The 21,421-nt window shown below is 37.2% G+C and overlaps 1 protein-coding gene across 15 annotated transcripts in view; it reads right to left on the reverse strand.

Moving 5' to 3' along the window:
* Nucleotides 1-21,421, reverse strand: part of LOC145680929 (armadillo repeat-containing protein 7-like) — a 141,575-nt gene that overhangs the window by 14,804 nt on the left and 105,350 nt on the right. The window contains exon 5 of one of the 15 annotated variants that reach the window (XM_081752110.1): nt 7,067-7,769. The exons of the other annotated variants lie outside the window; for them this stretch is intronic. Coding sequence (XP_081608236.1) covers nt 7,741-7,769 — 29 coding nt within the window. The 3' untranslated portion in view covers nt 7,067-7,740. Of the gene's footprint in view, nt 1-7,066; nt 7,770-21,421 lie in introns of those variants that run through there. 15 annotated transcript variants of the gene reach the window in all.

Consider the following 21,421-nt stretch of genomic DNA (forward strand, 5'->3'; position numbering starts at 1 on the left):
AGTATGTGTATAACCGGCAAAGACATGTATGTGGCAAATTTCATGTCAAAAGAGCAGTAAATAAGAACAATAAAACGAAAATAAAACTTTCTTCCCCATTTAGCAACATTTTGTTTTACTCACTCTAATTTTCGTATTTATAATTGTTTTCGGATGAAATTTACCACAGATATACATTCCCCGATTATACACATAGTATCAGTATTAAAAGTACCCTGCAAAATCATCATCAGATTATATTCTTACTATTGGGAGATTGGAGAGACGTGTTAATTGAAATAATACTTACCAGATCATTGCAATGTAAAATTGTTATTAAAAGAAGAAAAAGAAGGGTATATATTGTGCTTTTTTTTTTTTTTTTTAAGTAAAACCATGAAGTTTTATAAGGTGCTCTTTGAAAGTTTTTTCCTTAAGGAATACAATATAATTTTGTTTTCTAAATTTTTATCTTCAAATACACCTACTATTCGAAAACTTTTATTTTGTAAATGCAACTTGACATTATTTGTATTTTTATTTTCGAATATTGAAATTTTTATTCATATAACAATCATTGGTATAATTATTCTTTTAACGAATATTGTAACAATATCGAAATTAATATTTAATAACACAAATTGGAATAATTGCGTGAGTTTGGTGAGAGGAGAGTGGTTCCAGAAGGAAGATTTCTTCTAGTGCTTTCCCGGTGGAAGCGTTCCTAGCATCGCTGCTACGTTCCCTCTTTGCACAGCCATACTTAATCTCTGTATAAGAAAGGCTGAAGCTCGAGTGTCGCCTGTTTTGAGAGTTATTCGGCGCCCAATTTCTTTAATAAAATTTAGTCCTTCATGACCCCAGGACCCACAAGTTTCGATGGCGATGGTGATGAAGTGGTATTTGTCCAGGAGGTTGTTATATTTTCGTCTCTTTTCAGATTCTCTACGAGTTGCCACCATCCCAGCTTTTGTGGAAGAAGTAGGAAGATTAGAGGGGGCTAGAGTATCGGCACAAGTGAAATCCCATATTAAAGCCTTCCCTCGTTTCCATGGCACCAAAGACATTCCATCAGGTCTCTTGCCGTCAGAACGACTACACCCCATTGGTTCTCTCACGGAAGGCGTTCCAGAAGAGATGAGGGCTCTCATGATGAGGTCATTTACATCTGAGTGGCGAGAGTATCTGCCAGCACTGTGGAGACATGAGAGGCCATGTATACCTTTCTTATCCACTAAACTTCCGCAAGCAAGGCACCGGTGTTGTTCGCAGACTTCTGCTCCCAAACGTAACGCACAAGCGATTCGATAACTTTCGTCGGGAAGATGCAGCCCTAGGGATGGAGATGGAATAGCCTGTACCCAGGCACCTGCTTCAGGGGATGAAGTAGCTAGAAGACGTGCCTTATCCTCAGGATTGGTGGAGGACTGAAGAAGAGAAGAAAATCTGGAGTTTATAAGAGAAGCGTCCCATGAAGATTGTAAAATTATCTTATCAAGATCAGGTAGAGCAAGTCCGCCGCACGATCTCCACTGGGAGATGCAATCATTAATCTCAGCTTCAGAATCTTGATGAATATCCTGGCGAAGAAGAGAAGTGATCAATGGCATAGAGCTATGAATGGAAGAAAGGAAAGATGGAGTGGCCAAATCAAGGGCACGACAAATACCTAAACCTCCGTGATCCACTGGGAGAGATGCCTGTAGCCATGACCTATCCGTAAGAGAGCAGTTGAGAAGAGATTCTAGGCCAAGTTGGATGGAATTATCATATTGATTCAGAAGATCTGTCTCGCGCCAGGATGGAGAACTACGAAGGAAATATAACAGTCTAGGTATTGCTAATGAGGCCCGTAAGAGATAAACAGCTGAGTGTGCAGAAATCTTAGATAGGCGAGTGAAAAAGAAATCTAATTGGGATATTTTGTCTAGTAATACGATGCGTCGAGTGTCAGTGTTTAGTGCTGCACCTAAAAGGGAGGCTCTGTCTGGTGATATAAATTGAATTCCAGGTGCGACTTCGTTGAGTAGGGTGTACAGGGTGTTAGCCTGTTCGTTTGAGACTCCCAGGAAACCAACTTCACACTTGCTGAAATTGAGATTTAATCCAATCTCGCGAGATTGATTATGAATCTTTGTCAAAGCTTCCAGGACATCTTCCTTCTCTCCAGCTATAGTTCTATCGTCGAGATACCAAATGTTTAACTCAGTATTGATGTTGCTGACAATAGATTGAAGTGTCAACGCAAATAAAGCAGGTCCTAGGGGGTCGCCTTGTTGAACACCTCGCTGGGAGAGGATGATGTTTTCACCAAAGAATAGGTGACTAGGGTGTGAATAGCACTGATGTATGAAAGCGTATATATAAGGGAAGTGCGTTTTTACAGCTGTAAGCATTGAGTCTCTGTTGATTTCGTTGAATGCATTCCGGAAATCAAGTTTCAAGAAAATTTTTTCTTGTTTGTGGGGATGAGAATAATATAGTCGGGCTACATGGGCTGCAACCTCTGAGCCATGTGGAATGCACACTCCCAACTGATGTGGTGACAAAAAGTTAGATAACGGTTCCCTAATTCTTTAACATATTATTTTAGCTGATAACCGTCTCCAAACGTTACCGACAGCGATGGGCCGTATATCACCACATTTCTTCCTCAATGCTATAAGCGACGCTCCGAAAAATATTGGCCTGATTTCTTTAGGTACGTTTCCAGTGAGAATTATTTGAAGAAAATCAATGATAGTGTTCAACAGACGGACTCTAGAGTAAATGTTCTGGTATAGCAGAAGATCCTTGAGGATGGAAGGCCGTAAACTGTCTATACCTCCTGCGGAGCCGGAAGGAAAGGATCGAAGAGCTCTTTGGACTTCCTTGACAGAAACACTAGGGACGGCTGGAGCGTTTTCGATGAGTGCAGGAGGTGTGAAGGTGTGACTGTGAGTAGGATGTTTGTTGCGTAAAGCTTCTTGCACTGTAGCATTCGGAAGCGCCAAAGTGTCATCAGATATGAGGAGTCTGACTGCTCCATGGACATCGCCGTCGGAAAGTTTGTTCTCTATACTCTTCGTGTTGAAGGTGATTGCATCTGTTGATTGGCGAGGTTTGGAGGGTCGTTGGTGGCGATAAAGAAGGGCATCGCAGCGAGAATTAGTTCAACAAGTGATTCTTTGTTTCACCCATGTAGTGATATTAGACACTTTGTTAGTTCTTGTTGGTGAACAAAGAGTTACGTATGGGAAGAAGAAGAGCTCCTTCCACGATTGCAGGCTATTAGAAGATACAATATTCTGTAGAACTTGACAGAGGGAGTCAGCCATCGCCGGTCTAGCTCCTCGAGGTACTCTACGTAGAATAGGAGTAATGGATTTGAGTTTTCCGAGGAGTGTGTTGCATTCTTCGATCGACATCTCGTTGGAACTATCAATGCAGTTGCGCAAGATAGAACTATGTGAAGAAGGTGAAGAAATGGAAGTGAGGGTGGACGATGTAGGTTTGGCTTTAGTACTAGTACGATGGCACTTACTGTTGTGGATTGCTAGACCTCTTGCATTAAGTAACTGTTTGTTGCAATAGGAACACATTGAATCATGATAAATAGATGCACCGGCTGTATTTAAAATGTTAATGCTCGGATCATCACTATCGTTCAGCAACACAGAGTCATCCACGTTTGTGGACATTGCACTAGTATCGTGTCCGGTCGACATATTTAGCAAATGATTGGTAAGGTAAACAAACATTCATGTTTGAAATTGTTCAACAATTCATAAATAAATTTTAAATTTAAAAATTGATATCCAACTAATTCACTATCATTGTTGGAAGTAACGTGTTTGAACCGATGTTACGAGTAGAAAAAACATAAAATAAGAGTTAAATCAGTTTCCGAAAAATTGCTTGTTTATATTGTAGTTTTGAAGATTTTATAGTTATAAAATGTATTGGCTCTTATATCTAAATTTTATACATATGTTATAATTTATATCAGTATATGTGGGAATACAAAGTGATATGATATTAAAGTGCACGTCTGGTATTAGCTAATTGGTGTTAAATTACTGGCGTTCATTATTTTTATAGGATAAAGTTTAGATGTCGTTAGGCTTAAAAATAAGCTACTGATATAAGTAGATGAAACTGCACAAGTAATATTTAAAAGGAACAGTTACCCATGAAATTTTCAACTTGTTAACAAATGGCGCAGTCTTACTTAAAACGGACCAACGCTATAAAAATTTATGGTTCGGCTCATGACCATTGATATGATGGTGCAAGTTGAGGTACACAAACTTAGATTCAGTGAAGGTGAAAATGGAATGGTAAAGGGCATAAGTAATGTCATAGATGGAAAAGGGAGCTTAGTGCTCAAAAGGAGCTTTGTGCTCGGAAATTTAAGTAGAGCTGTGTGCTCAGGGAGCTTAGTGCTCAACACGAGCTGTGCGCTTGGAGGTTTAAATGGAGCTGTGTGCTCAGGGAGCTTTGTGCTCAACAAGAGTTGTGTACTCAAGGAGCTTAGTGCTCAACAGGAGCTTTATGCTCGGAAATTTAAGTTGAGCTGTGTGCTCAGGGAGCTTAGTGCTTAACAGGAGCTGTGTGCTGGAAAATGTAAGTGGAGGTGTGTGGTCAGGGAGCTTAGTATTCAACAGGAGCTATGTGCTCAGAAGTAGTAGGAGCTTAGTGGTCAGAATTAGTATGTGCAAGGTATTTGATCAAAAAGGAAGAAAGTGCAGAGGTTGACGATCAATTTGGTCGGAGGAGGAAAGAAAGGAGATGGTACGAAACATTGTCTTGCAGAGACGGGGGAAAGATATTGGGAGATTGGAAAGGCGTGTTAATTGAAATAATACTTACCAGATCATTGCAATGTAAAATTGTTATTAAAAGAAAAAGAAGGGTATATATTGTGCTTGTTTATATTGTAGTTTTTGAAGATTTTAAAGTTATAAAATGTATTGGCTCATATCTAAATTTTATACATATGTTATAATTTATATCAGTATATGTGGGAATACAAAGTGATATTAAAGTGCACGTCTGGTATTAGCTAATTGGTGTTAAATTACTGGCGTTCATTATTTTTATAGGATAAAGTTTAGATGTCGTTAGGCTTAAAAATAAGCTACTGATATAAGTAGATGAAACTGCACAAGTAATATTTAGAAGGAACAGTTACCCATGAAATTTTCAACTTGTTAACACTTACAAGAAGATAGTTATAGATATGCGACAATCATTTTGGACATGAGTGTACACTAAACAGAAGTGCGAAAAACTCAACTTCCAAAAAGGGTTACAAAAACTAAGTTCTCTAAATATTTTAGAAGATTTAATGACATTTCTTGAGAAAAAATAGTATTAAACACAATAGATGAAGTTGACTGTATTGATACTGCTATTTCTGTTCTTCAGCCTTGTGATTCACCTCGAATACATTTTATTTGTGAACAGCTTAAACATAACCAGGTGCCAAAACCTAAGAGATGTTATAGAGACAATACTATGTTTTTGGGAGTTTCATTTTATATACATTCACGATCAGCCTATATTGTTCTTTATAAATATAAATTACTTTCTCTGCCTCACCCAAGGAATCAAGAAAAATTAATGTGTAAATATTCACTTGAAGGTAGCTCTTTAGAAGGTAGCATGCGCTACCTGCAAGCCAAATTTCCTTTTTTGTTAGACTATGAGCATGTAATTAACCTACTGATTGACGAAATATACATGGAACAGAATTATAGTTTTAAGGGTGGATCAATATATGGTCTAGGCAGTTAAATCCTAAAAAGGTTGCAGAAACAGCTCAAGTTTTTATGATTTCTTCTGTGTTTTCTAAATTTAAAGATGTCAGTATTCTACCTGTTCATGGCCTTACAGGTGAGCAATTGAAAAACTTGATTTTAGAAGTTATTTTTGCTCTTGAGAAAAATAGTTTTCAGGTGTTATGTGTAATCTTAGATAATAATTCTGTAAATCGCAAAGCTTTTGAGTTATTAAGCCCACACAAACTTCTTGAACCGATTATTTCTCATCCAGTAGATAACTCTACTCTTATTTTTTATCTTCCATACCGTTCACATCCTGAAATGCATTCGAAATAACTGGCTTGCCAAAAGAAATGATGGACGCAGTGTAGTGTATCTTGAAATGAATAATGAGAATGTTCTTTTGAAAGCACAATACAAGCATTTAAAAGTGTTACACAGTGTGCAAAAGAAGTCTATTGTAAAATATGGTCATATTTTGTCTTGCAAGTGTTTGTATCCATATAGCATACAAAAACAAAACGTAAAACTAGCTTTAGATATAATAAATGAAAAGAATGTAGCAGCTTTAAGAGATATTGCTGTACATTATCCTCAGTTATTTCCTGGGTATGAGGAAACGTGTACTTTTTTGATTATTTTCTGTAAATGGTGGAAAATAGTGAATGTTCAAAGCGTTTTTGAGGGAAAACGATTCAATGACCCAGACAGGGAACCTGTAAAAGGAATGGACTCCTCATCTGTTGATTTTCTTCGTACTCTATCCACGTGGTTAAAAACCTGGCGACAGATTATTCCTATAGCTGATGCACTAACAACACAAACTTTTCAATCTTTAATTACAACGACGGACGCATTTTTGCAAATGATACCCTATGTATTTCATAACTACAGAACGAACTACTCTTGTTGGGAAAATTCCAGACAGACGACCTTAAAGGACGTTTCGGGAACTACCGGCAAATGAGTGGTGCTAATTATTATATAAGTTATGTCCAAATTCTAGAGAGTGAAAGGAAGCTTCGTTTGAAAAGTCTACTTATGTTAAGTTCCAGTAATGTTTCCATTCCATTGAAATCTCTTCTTCCAGTTGAGAATTTTGAAGATGCTGAAGTTGATATTGGTGCGTTCGTTGGTGTTCTTGAGCATGATTTCGTATTACAACAAATACCAAGAGATGTGATCCTCATTCTAACTTATATATCTGGTTATGTAGTTAGAAAGGAATTGGAACGTAAGAATTGTGTAGAGTGCAAATTATGGGTAGAATCTGGAAAAGAAGTTAATGTCGAAGTTCCCATTGATCTTATTAAAGAAATAGATCGTGGAAAACTAATAGTCCCAACAGAATGTGCGCTTTCTGCAACTGCTATTGCATGGCATGTTCTACAAAAGCTCCTTGAGTATCACGAGGTTTTATTTCTGTCTACACGGAATCAATTGTCTGTGTTACATCAATTAAGTGTCATCAAACTATTACAAAACAAATATGTCCTATCTTTCAAACTAGAGGATGTATGCCAATGCAAACAAACTTTGCGATGTGTTATCAAATATATGTTTACGTACCAGTAAAATAATGCTTGGAAATTTGATCAAGACAAAAAATGACTTTCAAAGGAACTCGCATGTTTCCGGTAAAAAAATAAGAAAATTGAGTAAATAATATTGTAAATTGTGTGTGATGTACTTTATTATAAATGTATATGAATTAAAGCAGCATTTGATACATCTTTTGAGCTGATTTTAATATTTCTTAACCGATAATTGCCTGTTCGGTTATAAGCTAGTAGTATTTGTAGTATCAGATAATAGTACAAAATCGTTCAGCTGTTGCATAACTGTACTTGTTCTCGATCTTGTAATTTTTATTGTAATTTAATATTGGTTAATACATTTATGAATAATCCTGAATTTTGAGTTTCTTGCTATCTGAAATAGTATGTACTTTTTCCATAAATTGCTGGAATATATTGTATCTCCCCTCATTTTTTTCCTACACGCCAGTCCGAAGTAGCAAAACCTCTGGAATTGTATAAAAATCAGAGCAATTTTAGCTGGTATATTAATTATTCGGTTAGGTTTATTAGTTTAAGGTACTTGCTACCCATAAACTGCAAATAATATAGAATCTATTGTTTGTCAGAAATATTTCCTGTAAACTAAAACAGACAGAAAATTCAGCGGTACAATTTTGTCTCTTAAAAAAAAAATAAATAAATAAATAAATAAATAAAAATAAATAAATAAAAGTATGCGAAATTGTATCACCGCAATTCTTTACTACTAAAACTGCTTAATTTTATGGTTGCGCTGTAGACGAAACGAGACAGAGCTCTTCAAATAGGAACTCATGTTCTTTTCTAGGTGAGACATTACTTTCACTACATATTTTCCAGACGAGATATTCTCAACTCTTATTTCGTACACAGCCCTAATTATTTTCTACTCATTATTGACCATGAAACCAAATGCTACGTCCACTGGGCCAACATTGCGAAATATTAATTTGAAAACCAGATTTTGTATTGCATCCGACAAACACTTAGCATGGCGGTGCGTGACACAGTTCAGTGGGCGCTAAGAGATGGTGGGAATGTGTATAATACTAACATTAACCCAACGAACATGCCTTTCTTGCACTTACTACGATGTGGTGTTACTTATTCCTGTAGGCTATGACAATACTTTGTATTTCTGCCATATTATTGCACTTAGTTTTCTACACCAATAAAAATGTTACATAATTCTTTCTTTTGCCCGAATACTCTGTAGCTTCACCATGGATAATGTCTATGTATGCACATGTTTCTTAATAAAAATTAGTTACTAGCACGCAATCTTTTTTTTTTTTTTTTTTTTTTTTTTTTTTACGTAACGCATAACTGTGTAGGTTAATGCATAGTAAGTTATTAAATAATTCAAGTGAATAAGAAAATAGTTTTTAGTGCATGAGTTATGTTTATAATGTATATTTTAGCAGTGTCATCCCGTTACCCGACACCATTGGGTTAACTTGTACAAGTTGTTATAATATGCGGCTACGGCAGGGCAAAGCTTGTGGAAAAGCGCAGGCTATTTGAAAGGCGTTAAGCAGCGTGTGAATTCAGGTGCAGAATCTTTTACAGCATATTTAACAAAAAATGCAATAAAAAGGTACTTTTTGATTAGTAGGCTATTTGAAAGGCGTTAAGCAGCGTGTGAATTCAGATACAGAATCTTTTACAGCATATTTAACAAAAAATGCAATAAAAAGGTACTTTTTGATTACTATTATCCACCAAATTTGTTAGTATTACTCGATTGTAATTCACGGCACGAAGGTTGAAGCAAACGTAAATTAATTTCTTATACTCACGAGGAAACGGTCCCAAGTGCAAATACCCGATTTGGCTGGGGTGCGGATGTGTGTTACGGGAGACCAAAGTAGGAGACACGTATTTTGTCGTTTGGGCCCATACGCAGAAATTTCCGAAATACGGGGCCCCAAAGTGGCCCTACATGCTATAACTAGAAAGCAAATGACGTTACTTGTACACAACCGATTTGGCTGGGCTCCGGATATGTGTTACGGAAGACCAAAGTAGGAGACACGTATTTTGTCGTTTCGGCCCATACGCAGAAATTTCCAAAATACGGGACTCCAAAGTGGCCCTACATGCTATAACTAGGAAGCGAATGACGTTACTTGTACAGAATGTTGGCTTGGGTTGGAATATGTTGTAATATATCCAAAAGTATGAGACTTGTGTTTGTTGTTAGGTCCCACAAAAAGGAATGTCGAATACACAGGGTCCCATATTGCTAGATTTTCAATAAGGCCATGAAGTTGGCGTATGTGGCACTCATGTCATTCTGAACAGATGTTCAGCCGGCACGAGCCGTCTAGGGCGCATCTGCTGACTACGAGGGTGTCAACGGAGCGAAAGAATGTTTGCGTTTTCAGCTTGTATTTCTATGGCTAGGATGTGTGGAAACCGGGCGGAACACTTTTGTGCAAGAGAGTGAACATTAATATTTAATCGATACGGCGTGTGTTGTCAGGAAACCGGGCAGAATGGCGGAAGTAAAGTTTGCCAGCCTGTTTCAAGTTTTGTTGGTTTTACACTATGAAATGTGTAAAATATTCTCTACATTTGTGTCATTGGTCTTTGAAATGTAATGTATGTTTTTGTTTCTTTGAGAATAAGGCTTCTTTTAGTAGGAAGAATAATTAACTACCTACAAGTGTAAACTACCCCTCTGATAGGCTCTTTCTGATAGATAAGCCATAGTAGATGCTTTGACTGGTGAATTAGCAGGCCATTCGTGGTTCTAGAAACGGTTCTCTAGCAATATCTAATCGTCAGGTCAGTGGATCGCTACAAAGAGCGCCAACGGAGAGACAGAGAGAGGAAGGGGAATAGAGGAAGGTTATAAGTTGGATGAAAGATGAAATAATCATTCGAGTTGGTAACCATATAAATATTAATACAATTCGTTTGAAGCTAATTTTGGTGGCAAAAATAATGAATACTGCAAGTTTCAAAAAGTAATACATCACATACTAACTGATTGATTATACACAGAAGTATAACATTCCTATGTGTGTCTGCAGTGTCGTCATGGATATCGGACCAAATTCTTTCCAATTCTCATTTGCAGTTCGCGTGCTGCCTCGAAAACCTCCGAGCACTCCTGGAGGTACGCGTACCACAGTTTCAGAAACGCTGGTATAAACATTTATTACAAACAGCACGGGCAAATTTGACTCCCCACTTGGTCATCCACGTCGGAGATGCGGCCTTGGTATTGCTGCAGATGAGACCTTGGTATTGCTAGAGTTGAACATAACTCATGTATAATTTATGAAAGACCAACGGAACGCAAATGGAACTGTTGCGCATGTGCGGCCATATACCTGTAGTGCCACTTTGTGTCGTTTTGCGGAACTTTTCATTTCTTGCACTTATTACGAGGAAACAGTTCTGGAAGTAAACTGTCAAGTTAACGATATGATTAACGCGCACAATATTGTAACAGTGCTTGCCGAGCTCGTAAGCACAGTATACAGAGGTAGGCCAACGACTGATGTGTCTAATGTCGAAAATGAAATTGCGCGACAGTTATTTGAGGAAATAAATGCCAAAGTAGGCGAATGTGGATGTGACGAAGGCAATGACGAATGCCTTGATTTCGCAATGGATGGTGAAATACTGTCTGACACTACGACTGACGAGTCACAATCCTCAGAAGAGTATGAAGTAGGGGAGGAGGATCAGGAATGTTAAAATCGTATAGTGGCATTGCCAGAAATGGAACATACTATCCAAGACTACGATAAATAAGTGAGAACGAAAAGGTGGAAGTGGTCAACCCTCCAACACAGATACAAGCGTGTAAAACATCAGAGTTTAATTGACAGATTTCGAAAATACATCAACAGCAATGGAAGGGCCAAACAAGAAAAGTACCCAGGAATACAGTCTTTTGTGTTGGAGATGTTCGCGGAGGCTAGACGTGAAACCTACCGGTGCATAGTAACGACCTAAAGAGTTGGGGTTTGTGTAAGGATAGGGAATTACAGTCAGAGTTCAGAGCCTCTGACACATGGGTAACGCGTTTTAAACGGAAAAACCACATACGGTCTTGGAAGGTGACGAAACTTGTAACCAAGCGTCACACACAGGATGCTGATGTCATAGGAATTTCGTTACCGAATTCAGGGAACTTGTCAAGACAAGAATTCCAAATTATTTGCCTGAGAACGTTTTGAATACTGGTCAAATGGGGTTCAACAAAGAACTCCAGAACCCTGTCTAATAAAGGCGAGAAAGTTACGTACTTAACAACTGCATCCAAGAACGCCGTTACTCATTCCATTACTGTTCAACCCACTATTAACCTAAAGGGTCAATTAGTCGGTCCAGTCTACATTTGCCTGCAAGAACCAAACGGTAAATTGCCTAACACTGTAAATGTATTTAAACCCAACAATGATGTTCTAACGTGCAGTATATCTGGGAAGTTAACGAAATCACATATACTACATTTCTGTAAAAACGTTCTTCGTCATGCAGTTTCTGCGGCTAGTAGATAGTTGGGGTGGTCATACTGATCAGACTATATATGATAATGAATTAGTTAGTCCATATTTGTGCGAATTTCAAATAAATGAATTGAATTGAAAATGCCTTTATTCATGAGGCGAGGTTCAGCCGTAGGCTGCTCTACCATCTAACCTAACAAAAGTAGAATTAGGAATATTACATGGAATATATCACTAGAAGCACGGAAGTTTTGAACCCCCTAGAAGCACGAAGCAGTCAAATTGACTGCTTTCCGTTTCTGACTAAAATATAGAGTAATGGTGACACAGGATGAACGTTTTTAATGGCATTCGTAATGAGTCACATTCATAACTAAGCATAGGAAGTATATTGTTTATTTTATTATTTTTATTTATAAGCATTAAGTGCATTAATATGATATATTAAAAATATTTATGAATAAATATATTCGATATCAGTATTTTTAAAATAATTAAATAATAATCAAAGATTACTCTCAACTCTTAGATATTAAATGTTTATTGTTAAATAATATCTTCTATGATATCTTTCTAAATATCTTCTTAGGAGGAGATTATTACAAAGTCACCTGCACTCGGCGCAGATAACTCGCTTTCAGATCTCTGCAGTACACATTCCACTAACATACTTTCGACATTTGAAGCATATCTCAACTGTTTTGCTGTTTTATACAATTGTACTTGACATTGTCACGTGTGTGTGGAAGGAACTTTATCGTCTTCAGATGCACTGTAATTGTCATCAGCGACATTGAGCATCAACTCCTCTGCCAAACGTTGGAGATATTATTCCTACTGATTTTCTTCCCGGTAGCTTCTCTGTATATCATCCAGGAATTAAAACATGCCAAATCAACCATGTTGAAGAAAACTACTTTAGCCACCGTCTACACTCATATCTCATATAGTGTTTCTTCTCTATTTGATCCACGATGACTACACCAAACTGTGTCTGATTGTAATATATTATACTTTCGGGTCTTTCCTTGGTGTCACAGAAATTGACACTGATTTATGCATGGAACTCAACACAGAAACACTCTTGTTCCGCTTACATTTGTAGACAGTTAATGTACTACCACTCTGATCGCAGTAAACATCACAGTGAAGTAGATCTTTTTTTTTTGGGGGGGGGGGGGTTAAACACGTAGTGGTAGCGCTTTACGAAACTCTTCAGTTCTACTTTATTGTCGCAACCAAACTTGTAGAGCTGAACTTTTATCCCTAATAGATTCTGTAAGTTTCCTTGTGAAGAAGTTATTACATGTCACATTTATTATTTATTTTAGTAAAAAGATTTATCAAACTAGGCACTATAAATTCACCTTACTCTATTCGAAATCCTTGCCTAGATATAGAAAGCCACTGATATCTGCAAGTAACCAGATCTTGATGCCAAATTTATTGGATTTATTTGGCATATATTGCAGAATTCGACATTTGACTTTCGTAGGATAGGGTTGCTTGTCAACAGTCACGCTGTCATGTGGTTTGTAACATTTTATATAGTTCTCAAGAAAGAAATCCAACAGTTCGGATGCGGTTGCGAATTTGTCCGTTTGAAGTCTTGTGGATCTTGTCACCTTTTCATCAAATCTCAAGTACCGTCTTATTTCACAGAACTCATCTCTATTCATTGTCCTATAAATTGGTGACCCGGTTGTTCTCTCCAAGACCGTAATGGGCATTGCTGACGCACCAGCAGCACTTCGGTAAATAAAAAGGCCCAAGTAAGATTGTAGTTCTGAAAGAGCTAATGTCCATTTTCTTGACTTCAGTTGCCTTTTTGCTTCAGGAATGTTGCACTTTAGGATATGATTCATCATTGAATCATCAAATAGAAAACGGAAAGTACTACTACATTTTTCCTCAGACACTCGTCACTTGGCAAAATCAATCTCCTGGAGCTTCGTGAACAGTATTCTGCTTATATATACGGCAAACGTCACTTTGCTCGAAATCCGATTTGGTCCATATTGTTCCATCAGGAGCAATAAACTGTCACCACTACTGGCGTTGTGTTCCTATCACTGTCTTCCACTTTTTCATCACTTGAATATAAAATGTTCTCTTTAGGTTGAGAATCACTTCAGTTTCCATCTTCTTCACTCGAATCCTTCAAATTGTCATTATTTTCTTCAGATTCAGCTTCTGAGAGATCGCGTAAAACTGGAAATATTTCTTGAGGTCTCATCGTAAAATGTCACATGTACACAGTTCACCTCAACCAACTACATGTACAAGCTAAGATGCAGATATTGGGCATATGTAATTGAACTAATTTGTTTTTTGACGATAAATTACTATGAGATATCTTGTAAGGCAATGGAAAAACTTCTATAAAGTTATTGGTGGAAGTAGATATCACAATAAAATAATAAGTTATCTTGGTGGAAGTAGATATCACAATAAAATAATAAGTTATCTTATAGTATGTAGTATTTAGAAACAATGGATAACAATATAATATATATGTAAAATTTCTCTGAACAGTTGATATATTATTTTTATTATTCTATTGTTCGCTTGTTTCTGTTCCACTAGAGAAGAAACACCTCCTCCAGTTCCTTTCCAGGTGGCAACGTACCAAGAACTGACGAAACGTTGCCACGTTGGACCGCAATGGATATACGTTATTATAAATATATATAAAATAATTCCCCCAAATGCAACGCCAGTCGCTCAACCTTTGGACGTATTTTTAACTATTGGTGGAAATACTTCGCCAAAAAGATGTTGGATCGGGTGGCCCTCGACCAGTTAGAGATCAACATGAGTGAGCGCAACCACCTCATAAAAACGCATTCGCTGATACACGACCAGCTCACATCCAATAAGTTTATGAGTTTAATTTAATATGCATGGTTCAAGAGCCGCTATATTGATGAGCCACCCGAACATTTCGAAACAGTTCAGCAGGTGTGCTTCCCAATTACTCATGCTCTATGTGCATATCTGAACTGCGCCAATGCATTTTTTGTTCGGTGCAGTTACTGCGACAAACATATTTGTTTTGATCACTTTGTCGTTGCCTTTCATCATTTCCACTAAAAATGGTTGGGATATTGTTGTATTTTATTGCACAGTGTCAGCGCCCCATTTGACACCTTTCTTAAAGTTGGCTCGGTATGATGGACATTATACTCCTTTACTACTTCCTAAACAAATGTAACTTGCCTAAACAATCCTTACTGGATAGAACAGTAGAAGAGGAACACATGCTAGCCGCGGAAATACCGAATACGAAACCTAGGCAAAATAGTTACGTCAGAAAAGAGACTGGTCCGACGATACATCCGGAGGGTCGTATCAGTAGCATTTCAATGGCTACAACATATATACAAACATGCTCTTTATGGCCTAGAAGGCCGCTACTGGACATTTGGGGTCCCATGCCTTCACATTATCTGCGAATGGGCTCAAAAATTATAAATATTTTATCTTGGATTATATACAAACATATCGTGACCATACACACCGTTACATACAAATAACACCATTAACATCATTTTGTCAATTATGGTGCCAAAATGAATACATGTATGTCTACAATTTCTGCGCAAAGGTTTGGTCGGAAGAAAACTATATCTCTTCGACTTGGGCTTATAGTAGCCATATCCGGATCCCAGCCAAATCGGTTGTGTACAAGTAACGTCATTCGTTTCCTAGTTATAGCATGTAGGGCACTTTGAGGTCCCGTATTTCGGAAATTTCTGCGTATAGGCCCAAACGACAAAATACGTGTCTCATACTTTGGTCTCCCATAACACATATCCGGACCCAGCCAAATCGGTTGTGTACAAGTAACGTCATTCGCTTCCTAGTTATAGCATGTAGAGCCACTTTGGGGCCCCGTATTTCGGAAATTTCTGCGTATGAGCCCAAACGACAAAATACGTGTCTCCGGACCCCAACTAAATCCGTTATTTACACTTGGGACTGTTTCCTCGTCAACCTCCTTTTGTGAAACTACCTCGTCTTTTATAACTTCTGTAAGATTCGTTAATCTGTAGAAAAATATCACAAAAAATGAGTGAAGCAGAATACCGTATCTGTTTATAACTCAGTTTTTGCCATGGTAAGTTTATCCTCACTCTTAATCTATACGACTGCTTGCATATTGTATATCCATCACTTGTTTAGTGTGTGGGTCAGTAGTTGAATTAACAAGGTCTTTTGTGATTTTTGACTTTCTTTTATTTAAACTTTTTTTTTTAAAAAACTTAAATTTCTGCTCTCTGGTGCGTGGGGTCCCTAGCTCTATTCTAGCTCGGAGGCCTCGGTTTGTGGTGGACAAGATGATGTCCGTGGGTGTTCTCAGGGCCTCTCGTCTCCTCCCAGTTTTTTTTAAATATGTATGTGTTACTTCGTACGAGGGAGATATGTAAAAATAAGTAAAATTCCGGATAATTATGATTAAGAGTAATTGTGTTTTCTTTCTCTTCGAAAATATAATGGCACATAAGTGAGAGTAAAGATAATACTTTCTGCACGGGCGTCTCTGGCGGGGGGACGAGGGGAACACGTCCCCCTCCCAATATTTTGAAGTACAAAATATTCAATATTTTATTCTAGCTTAATGATTTACTAACGATAGAATAACATATAAATAATAATAACATTTTTTATTTGGAATATAATATTCAGGTTGTGAAACGATTATAACAGAGTTCTTAATATACCTCAGGGGATCCGTGAAGGTAAGCAAAAAGGGTAAAAATGGAATCGAAGATAATAAACAGGTTGAACTAGGAAGTACCATTTAAATCAATTTCTTTGATGTCATCCCAAATTTTACATGTCCGAGACTCCCGTGACTTTCTGTATGAAATTACTCCTAATTCACAGGGACAACGGACTTTGATACACAATGGCTGGCAGAAATTGCTGTTATTGCACGATTATTTTCTCATAGTCAAACGTCCAGATTTACAATAATTCATCGAATTAAAACAAGAAATTGTACTTCATTTTTCTTGCCTGAAGCGCTCCCTAAGCGATTCTCCAAACTTACTTGCCTATGGCGCATGCCCAAATAATTGTGCACAGATTCATTATGTGTGTGGAAATTAATTTGCCGTAAAAATATTTTCCATCCAGAAAACACGCACCAACTTATGCTTGATGACCACTAAAACAAAGAATTGTATATATTCCGCGCCAGGGCAGGGTGAAATTTATGGACAAACGCGCACGTGCGTTCGTAGCGAGCAGGTAAGAAGCGATGGTAAACTATTTAGTGCTTAAAGTTTTACTCTCTAGTGCGTGAGGTCTCTGATTCTATCCCAGCTCGCGCCAAGAGAATTTTCTGGAGACTCGGGGTTCTAGTGTTTCCTCCCACTGTCTTCATTAACCAATTCGTTTATTTCTCATCATCACTGTCGCCCTTAGCCTCGGTGATAAACGTAGGACGTTAAATTAGCTATTTCATTTCATATTTCACTAACTTTCTGCTATAAATGTATTCTATCTTTCCTGTAATATTTTTTTTCCATCCCGAAGTAATACACGTACTGAAATGCTATGCAATAAGGACACTCACAGCTTATATATTAATTATTCTGTTAGGTTTGTTACCTTAAGTTGGTTTCTACCTACAGACTGGAAATGATACAAGATCTGTAATTTGACCCAAATATTCCCTGGGTTAAATCGCTTCGCTCGTGTAACAACATGTATAGAATAAAAGGGGGTAGTTATGTATGTGTTCGATTATAGCCTGAAATTATTTCGATTCTAAATAGAATTCTCATAAATAGGCTGTCACTCCTGTTACACTAAGAAATTCTGAAATTAACCTGTGGTAGAACCAGAGAACTAGTTAAAATTCCACTATTCAGCTAGAGAAGTGAGTCGGGCTAAGTTGATGATGTCACACTCGTATTGTTACGTTGCGCCGTAGCCTGTCTTCCTTGTCAGTCTCGGTTTAGAAGCTATGACGTCATCAATATGGCTGCCGTCAAAATTTATAGTGTGAAATCTTTGAATGCGTGTAACTTTTCACGTAACAAAGTCAAGATATTTATTTATTTGACAAACTTAAGAGAACTGATTGGAAAATTTGTAGAATAAACTATAGTGGTTAAATCGAAGGTTTCTTTTGAAATATTTCCAAATAAACTGCAAAAATTCACTTTTTTTTAACTTTGCACGTAAATATCTCTCTGATTATAGGCTACTAATACATGCTTTTTTACATAATATTGTAGGTCATTTTATTACCTTTAAAACGACACCAGTTTTATTTCTCTATGCAAAAAAGTAAGGGAACTACGTGAATTTATGTTGTGGAGAATGCGATCCGCAACATGTGCTAGATGAGCATAAAGTCTAATTCTATTTACAGATTCACAGCAAATGGTCAGAGTATTGTAGATTTCTTTTACTAGCTACCTGGTTAGAGTGGATAGGGAAGTTACGTACCTGCTGAATTTTTGAAACAAGGTTTTGCACTACTTAAATATTTAAACTACCGTTATGAATAACGTGCGAAATACTATTGAAGATTAAAACCCTTATATCAACACTTGTATAGCAGTATGTAGAGCTAAAATGAATGAAAACAGGTTTAACAATAAAAAAACACTCTAAAAATGATGATAATATAAATTAGCGTAGACAAGGTAATACTCTAAATATATAGAAAATTACAGTACATACATGTTGTTTCACATTTAGTTCGAACGCTTACGTTGTCTAAGCCAGTGTCTGCAATGTATCGCACAAGCGATGTGAGTCATCCGATATTCAGACAAATAGTAGGATCCTTGTGCTGATAACTAGGTTCACAATCACTCTCGTCTTATCGAGAAGCCCATTTGTTTGCTTTGTTTCTTATATTTCATGCAATACAAACGTAGAAAACAACCAAACCAAACCAGCGTGTTTATCTGCAATCTCACTAAGCAACCTACTCGCAGCCACTTATTTTTCTGACACAAGTTCGGTCTACACTCATCCATACACTAAATACAAAATCACTGTTTTCATGATTTTAATTTCAAGAGGGTCTTCTCCGTGTTTAACATGTATCAGAATGGGCTGTCAAAGGCTCCCTAATCCTCTTCTCTTGCCCTACGGAATACCTGTTCGCGTTTGATACAGATTACCCGCCTTGCACCATCTTTCTTCGGCTTTTACCATATTCGCGAAATACTCCCGATATTACAGAAAACGTTTTTTTCTTACTATGAGCGCAAGGCAGCAACCTAATCAAACCTAGCCCAACATGAGCCTCTTATATCCCTTTACAACATATTCAGTGGAAATCATGCCACTCACATGTGCTCTGTATGAAATAAGCCTTCAAATGTCGAAAAGCATGCAATTTTCGCGAAAATCGGCCATTACAACCAAGTTTCCGCCATAATTACGTATCTACAGAAGAGTGCAAGGGCCAAGTTATGCTGGTTTCAACAAACTACATATAGTCAACTACAAAATAGTTGAGAATCAGCTTATTCCAGGGAAGGGGGCAAAATCGGCCCTTATCGATACCCCTTCTTTAAAAAGTTATCGCGAATTGAATGATTAGGTTTGGGCGTAAATGAAATAACGCTTTTACTGAAACAAATGCCGAGTTTCTTTTCTTTCCCCAATTACATGTTTACGTGGTTTGAAGATTTTGTGTTTTTATAAGCGAACTCGTAGTAACATTTTAAGGATGAGGCAAACTACAAGGCACAACAATTTTCCTCTGACAACGATGAACTAAATTTAGAATATTACATGTTGTTGGTTATTTATTGAATATTTTGGATAAAAGCACATGAAAGACGTATGGTTTATGAACTTCGAATTCTTAGTAGTTACCTCTCGTGTGGATTTTTTTCAAATAAGCTTTCGAATTCTTTCTATTTATTAGATTGAATTTCCTATTTATTTCTAATTATTCTATACATAATTAGATTGAGTTTGCGTAAGAACGGGCAAAGGGCAGTCAATGATGTAGACATACTTTCGTTTATTTGATACCCATTTCGTACCACAGTTCGCCCCCTTCCCTTATTTTTCAGTTTACAATCATTGTACTAGTTAAAATTAATGGCGCTCAAGGTGTCACGTTTCAGTTTCTGAACTGCTTTCTTCGTCTTAATCTGAGTTCTTTCTCTTCACCGCCGTTGCGGTATCGAACAATTTTTGTTGTAGAAATTTCAAAATTAAGGCAGCTCAACCCTCTTCCAGCATGCGTGGCTGTAACCTTGACGGATTAAGTCGGATATAGCGTGTGGTGAAAGTTCCCTAAAGACTTGTGTTTGCGAAACCTCCTCCTAGGGCACAGATTTGCATCTTCTGCGCCAAGGGACCTCGTGTGGCCATATTTGGAGCCCAAACGTTTTGGCCTATGGAGATAAAATTTTGACTATAAAATCGACGCTTGCCGTATATTTTTATTAAGTTTGAATACAATTTTCGGTAGCATCTTTCTTTCATTTATCTTTCTTATAACGATTATTTTATTTCTCAGACTTTCTTCTTGAACTCTTATTTTGAAATGTTTTTTTGTTACTACTACCATTTTGATGTCTTAAATTTAGCTACTCTGTAAACTTAAATACTCAGCAGCGAAGTATTTATTTCCTATTAGTCTTATTTATTCATGTAGGTTTACTTTTGGTGCTTAATATATATGAATTTATTAATTTATGATATTTATTTTCTACACTTACGATATAGTTAACCTGGACCCAAATTATTTCGGTTTTCCGGGGAAGTTTTGACATTAAATCCATACTGGCCATGAAGGGTGATTTTTCGTCGGTTACGTACCTTTGTTTTCTTTATATCTAGGGGACATTTGATTTATAGCCAGTGTTTTTTCCTCCCTCTATTTACAGTATTTATGGGTATATGGTCCGGATTGATGGTTTTTGTGCTTCTTTTCTTTTCGGTCAATAGTTTTGACAAACACAGAATACAGTTTCCTTGTCGAGAGCTATAAGTTTCAGTATTTGGTTTTCTGGGTCCCACTAATGAAATTATTTAAAGCTTTTAACTTAACAATGTACCTTAGAGGTGATTTTTTTAATGTTGTTAATTGTGGGTTCACAATATTCTGTATTAATATATGTATGATATTTCGGAACTTATCGATTTTTGAAATTTAAATGTACAGGGTGAGTCAAAAGTCCTTTGACACCTGCATAAGTTTGAAAATGAACGGGAAAAGTAAAAAGTAATGATGGGAACAGAGGTTTGATGAGGGGCCGCAACTTTTGGAGTGTATGTCATTCGTGGCCGCCATCTCGAAATCCGCCATTTTGGATTCAAGTCAATTTTTTTAAATGGGAAGGGGGTTGTATGACACATCAAATAACACTAGCTTGAGCTCAGGAATTTAGTGGTGTAATTTGTTTTCTTCTATCTTGTACAGTTTAGAAGTTATTAATGTTTAAAGGTGGGAAATTACCTTGATACTGACCCAGTTCTTTGTTCCAGGTGATCTAAAATGTGTCTGACACGTGAACAGAAGATTGAAATCATCCTTATATCAGGGGAACGCAGCTACTGAACCGGTATTGCACAGCACTGTGGCTCACGTGTTCAAATTACGGGAGACGGGCTCTGTTCAAGATAGGGCACGTAGTGGGCGACCAAAGACTGCCAC

The sequence above is a fragment of the Thermobia domestica genome, chromosome 3, assembly GCF_964235325.1.
Source record: "Thermobia domestica chromosome 3, izTheDome1.hap1.1, whole genome shotgun sequence".
NCBI classification, from domain to species: Eukaryota; Metazoa; Arthropoda; class Insecta; order Zygentoma; family Lepismatidae; genus Thermobia; species Thermobia domestica.